The sequence below is a fragment of the Elephantulus edwardii genome, unplaced genomic scaffold (genome assembly GCF_000299155.1).
Source record: "Elephantulus edwardii isolate Elephantulus edwardi_28Jun2011 unplaced genomic scaffold, EleEdw1.0 scaffold00075, whole genome shotgun sequence".
Classification (NCBI taxonomy): domain Eukaryota; kingdom Metazoa; phylum Chordata; class Mammalia; order Macroscelidea; family Macroscelididae; genus Elephantulus; species Elephantulus edwardii.
The window spans coordinates 8,694,472-8,699,708 of NW_006399825.1; the positions used below are offsets into that span (position 1 = coordinate 8,694,472).

At 34.0% G+C, this 5,237-nt stretch overlaps 1 protein-coding gene across 1 annotated transcript in view; it reads left to right on the forward strand.

The window, feature by feature from the left end:
* The window catches only part of CARF (calcium responsive transcription factor), an 88,160-nt gene that overhangs the window by 52,028 nt on the left and 30,895 nt on the right, over positions 1-5,237 (forward strand). The window contains 5 exon segments of the mRNA XM_006889151.1: positions 333-430; positions 541-671; positions 1,303-1,672; positions 3,642-3,718; positions 3,720-3,770. Of these exon segments, the coding sequence (XP_006889213.1) occupies positions 333-430; positions 541-671; positions 1,303-1,672; positions 3,642-3,718; positions 3,720-3,770 (727 nt within the window).

Sequence of the window (5,237 nt, forward strand, 5' to 3'; positions counted from 1 at the left end):
AAAGCAACTCCATTTTCCCTCACTTTTTCATCTCTAGAGTAATATATCATATGGTCATCCGACTCAAAATGCCCCATGCCAGTCCATCTCATCTCACCAGTGCCTAGTATGTCAATATTTATGTGTTCCATTTCTTCCTTAACAATATCTAATTTTCCTATATTCATGGTTCTCACATTCCATGTCCCAGTCACCAGTATCTGCTTACAACTGTTCCTCTTCCTTTGTATTTCCATACTTGAAAACTCAACCTCCTTTGCCATTTCTGTTATCTAAATGTATTCTGTTGTACAGAACATACATATATACATGTATTTTTTTTCATATTTCAGTGTTTTCTATTTTGTAAGTGCCCTGTGTCATTTAGTCACTCTGCCATTTTCTGGAAATAGTGACATAGATAACTACGTCTTAAAGTCCTGGGCAATCCGTTGGCCTTATTTCCTACCAATTCTAGTAAGATTTGTAATAAAGGATAATATCTGAGAAATATATAGAAATGGTTCTATTTTAAGAGGTTATTTTTTTTATGTCACTTAGGTAATTCGCCAGGAGAATCAATTTCTACCAAAGTGGAAGCAAATCAGACAAGGAGTTCTTTGTCTCCAGAGCCAACCCAGTTGTTTTCTTCACTTTCCTCATTTCAGCCCAAAATATTTGCACAGTTGCAGGTAGGTGAGCTAGTATAATTTTAATCCCTTCTCATTCTGTCTTAATATTTTTCTCCTAGAGATTTTCAGAAAATTCTTATAAAATGATTATGGTAAAAAATATTTTCATTAGCAGGTTCTTGATCTTTTGTTTCTTGATTTAAGATGGTAATTCAAATAGTTTGGTTTGAAAAAAGCTGTTGACTATGACTGCATTAAAATTTTTTAGTACTACTTTTCCCTTGGTACTCTTTTCTATTCTTACTTAATATATGATAGTAACTATGCAGCATCAGTTGAATTTGACTCAGTGATGATGGATTATACACTTGTGAAATAACCCTGGTGGTGACATGATCATGTTCTCTACAGGTAACTAAAAGATTGGCAGTTCGAAACTACCAGCAGGTCCATAAGAGACATATGTAGCTGTCTGCTTCTGTAATGATTTTCAGACTTAAAGACTCTATGATGTAGTTCTTTTGTTTTTCTATAAGTTCTTTATGAGACAGACTCAACTTGATACAACAGGTTTGGTTTTTGTTGTTATACTCATCTTTGTTCCAATTTTGTGTCAAAAGAATAATAAAGCCTATGCAAAAATTATGCATGATAAATAAAACATTTTGATACTACTGTTTTTGTTTAAAAGGGTTTGCAGTTACCAACAAGATTCACCTCTCCTGATGAATCACCAGCTCTGATATCAGTAAATAACAACCTGTCCTCCAGTCCTTCAAGACTTCTGGATTCATTAGGAAGTGCTGTAATGAGTAATAATTCTCCATTACTTGGTCAGAGTCATAGCCTTCAAACAGACATATGCCTAACGCCAAACAATAATACTGCCTCTGCCATGGGTAACTCTCCAGGACCAGATCAGACTTTAGTTGCAATGGATCAGCTGGTGGAAGTTGGAGATGTTGAGGATACAGAACACCTAGAAGGAAATGTTCCTCAGATTCTATTGGGAGATGTGCAGACCATTCCAATACGGATTATAGACAGCCATCCCACTCTTAGTAAGTTAAAAGCAATTTAGGATGTTATTTCTTTGTTTGTTCTGTATTTATGAATTATTATCCTTATCACACCACAAAATAAGCCATTATTTCTACTCAGTGGGTTGGTTTTACATTCAGTGAATCAACTAAAATGGGAGGAAGGGAAACTTTTCATTAATAACTTTTAGACTGTGTTTTTCCTTTTCTTTGGTGGGTTTTTCATCAGAGATATTTTATACTATTTAACCAGAAATATCATTATAGTGCTTGCTTCAGCAGCACATACACTAAAATTGAAATAGTACAGAGAAGATAGCATGCTGAAGGCTGACATGCAAAGAATATCTTTATAGAAACTAGGGGAGATCCCCACATTACTTGATAAGACCAAGACTCAGAGAAGTAATTCTGTAAAGATCACATATAGTAAATGACAGAGAAGATATTTAAAGCCATAAGTGTCTTCCATCAAAACTTCTTTCCATTCTTTTCTGCTTCCTTTATGTTACAGCAAGGGGTTTATGGGAACTCTAACCCAGATTGCTTTAAAGAAGCCTGTCATTGAATCCAAACTTCAATAAATTATCAAATTAGATCATAATCTGTGGAGATTCTTAAACTGAATATAAAGTTATAGAGTCACCACAGTCCATCCTCTGTTAGTTTTCTGTAGCTGAGGCTAAATTCCAACAACCTTGATGTAAGAAACTGTTGTGGTCAAGTGCTGTTGAGTCAGCTCCAGTGTATTAAATAAGTGCTTTATTATACTTTCTGAGCAAATCTGCTCTTGTTAGTCTCTGTGCCCTACAGCAACTGAAAAACAGATATTCCTGAGAAAATGAAAATTCAGTCTTAAACTTCTCACTTACCAGTTTACAGTGGTAATTCTGATATGTGGAATATGTTGTTGTTGTTGTTAAATGCCGGTGAGTCGCAGGTGACTCATAGCGACCCTATGAAGGAGAGTCCTCAACGCTTGTGTGTCTTTCATCCTCTCTCCAGGTTCATAGGGTTTCCAGAGACAAGCTATTACGGAAGTGGATGCTACTCCTGCTTCCAAGCTTGTTTAATTGGGGAGCTCTGCCCCACACTATCCGAATTGGGTAACCAACCATTAGCGCATTTGACACATCAGTGTCACAGTGTTAGCTTCACAGCAACCACAAGTTACCGCTGTACGACAAGTAAACAAACCAGGGCTATACGACCTAGAGGAATGTTTGGGCCTTTCAGTATCTTACCATCCTGGCACGCCCAAAAGTTGGCAAACTCTGGGCCACAGACCCCCAGTTCATTTGGCGAGTCTGCTCTGCCAACCCCCATGTGGGGCAAAAAGAACACCACCGGTGCCTGGAGCCCTCATACCTGCCACTCCTCAAGAAGCCAGAGAGTATTTTTTTCATTGTAAATACATAAAATATCAGATATAAATAACATTATGCAATATTTTAGGACTTCAAGAAACAGCTGAGAACAAAGTCAAAGCCGTCATTTAAGATGTGACTTTCCACCCCCACTTAAATACTGATCCAGTCAAGTTCTTTAAGGGAAGAAAAATTATCCTTGATATATAATCACATGTGGGTACCATATGGATATGTTAGCTCATCGAGAATCTGTGTACCTGTAAACAGCAAAACATACATGCTAGTAAATTGGGAGATTCTTTGACATCTATTCGTACATATTTTAAAACACAGTTGGCTTTAAATCAATGATGGTCCCTATAATTTTATTAAATTGAAGGTGGCTTTTCACCAAGGATCTTTAAGAGGATAACTTTATGGTTTTCTCTATTTTTTTTTCATTACTAGAACCATACTAAGTGATTTAATATATCAAAAGCATTGCGTCTCAAACACATTAACTTTTCTAAATCACTTCTTTTTCCAAACTACTGTTTTGTGCTTTACTTCTAAATTTAGTAAGTTTAAAGATGGCAAGTGTATTAATCTTTAGGACTTTTCTTTTGTGTTTGATTTTTAAGTTGAAGAAACTCCAGACCATACCATTTCAGTGAGCCAAGTTAAGCAAGAACCCAAAGAACCAGCATTGCCTGTGGAAGAAAAAAAAAAATTTGGACTGTAAGAAATTATCTGCCAAATACATTATTGAAGTTTTTAAGAACTTACAGCTCTGGTGACTGCTGATGTCTTAGAAAAGAAGGTGAATATTATCAAAGCATTTCCATTCTTCAGGATGGTGCGATAAATGGATTGAAGACGAGTTCAGTGAACATCATTGATTTAAAGTCGTTAACGTTTGTTGCCAGCTTACATTTTTACCTTTCTTACAAGAAAGTATATCTTTCTCATTTGTTTAATTAATATGCTTTCTCATTGTATTAAAAGGCCAGTATTTCAAATGATAATGTGAACTTATCCATGGTGATATGGTCTAAACATAGTCTGACTCATCCCATGGAAATGTCTAATTTTAGTTTAACACAGAAAAGAACACCAACAATACGGCTGTGTGACTGTATGTTTATTTGTGTGTGTATATATGTGATGATTATAAGTTCACAAAACTGTGTACACCTTTTAAAGTTGTAAAGAGTTTTTTCATTGGCAAGTAGATGTTAAAAAACTTGTGTCTTATTTGGAAGATAAAACAATAGGTATTACATCATAACATAAAGCCCAGCAGTCACGTCTATGGAAACTGTAGTTTTCGTTTTTTCCTTTTTCTGCGTATAATGGTAAGCCAACAGCATATAAATGGTCATTTAATAGAAAATTAAAGTATCTTGGTAAGTACTAAGAATTTTAGTTTGAGTTAATCAGATAAGCAATAGAAGTAAATATATGTAGCATGGATTACCACTATACTTTAGTTAAACATGACACATGAAATAATAGAGTTAGAGTAGAGTTCCCTGACATTTACAAATCATTTGGAAAACTTCTTGAAGACACAAAAAAGAGATATTTTGTTGGGAGTTTTGTTGTTGTTGCTTTGGGTTGGGTTTTTTTAATATTGAAGTTGGAGCTTTGGTTAGAAAATAATTTCAATTATATTTGTGTTCTTCTGTCTTAGAGTTCTTACAGAATTGATTAATTTTATTTAGCACTTTTAGCATTTCAAGGAAGAACTCACACCTTAAAATTTAGTTCCTATTCTCTTAAAAATTTTAAAATAACTTATATTTGTTTGTTAAGTATATTTATTACTAATCAGTAAGTTCATTATGAGCTCTGTGTTCAAGAAGATTAGTCAACTAGAAGTGTCAGCTAAAAATACCAAGAAATTAGCTTAAAGTCTCTCCCTATAAATCACTAGTGATCTATTAAAATTTTGCTTTTCAAAATGGAATTTTTTAAAATTTATTATTAATTTCAGTGAAAATTTACAGACTTTGGATTTCCACAAAATGGAATTTTTTTAAAAAGGAATTTCAGATGTGTATTAAACTTTAATATTAAAAGCATGAATGCTATAACTTGAAATATGATCTAAATACTTAAAACTGAGTCATATTATTTCAGATACAGAAAGTATAATTAATCTTAAAACCTTATTTTAGAAGTGTGTAGAATTCTAAAATTGCTTGCTTTTTAGATTCATACCTTATTTAGCATAA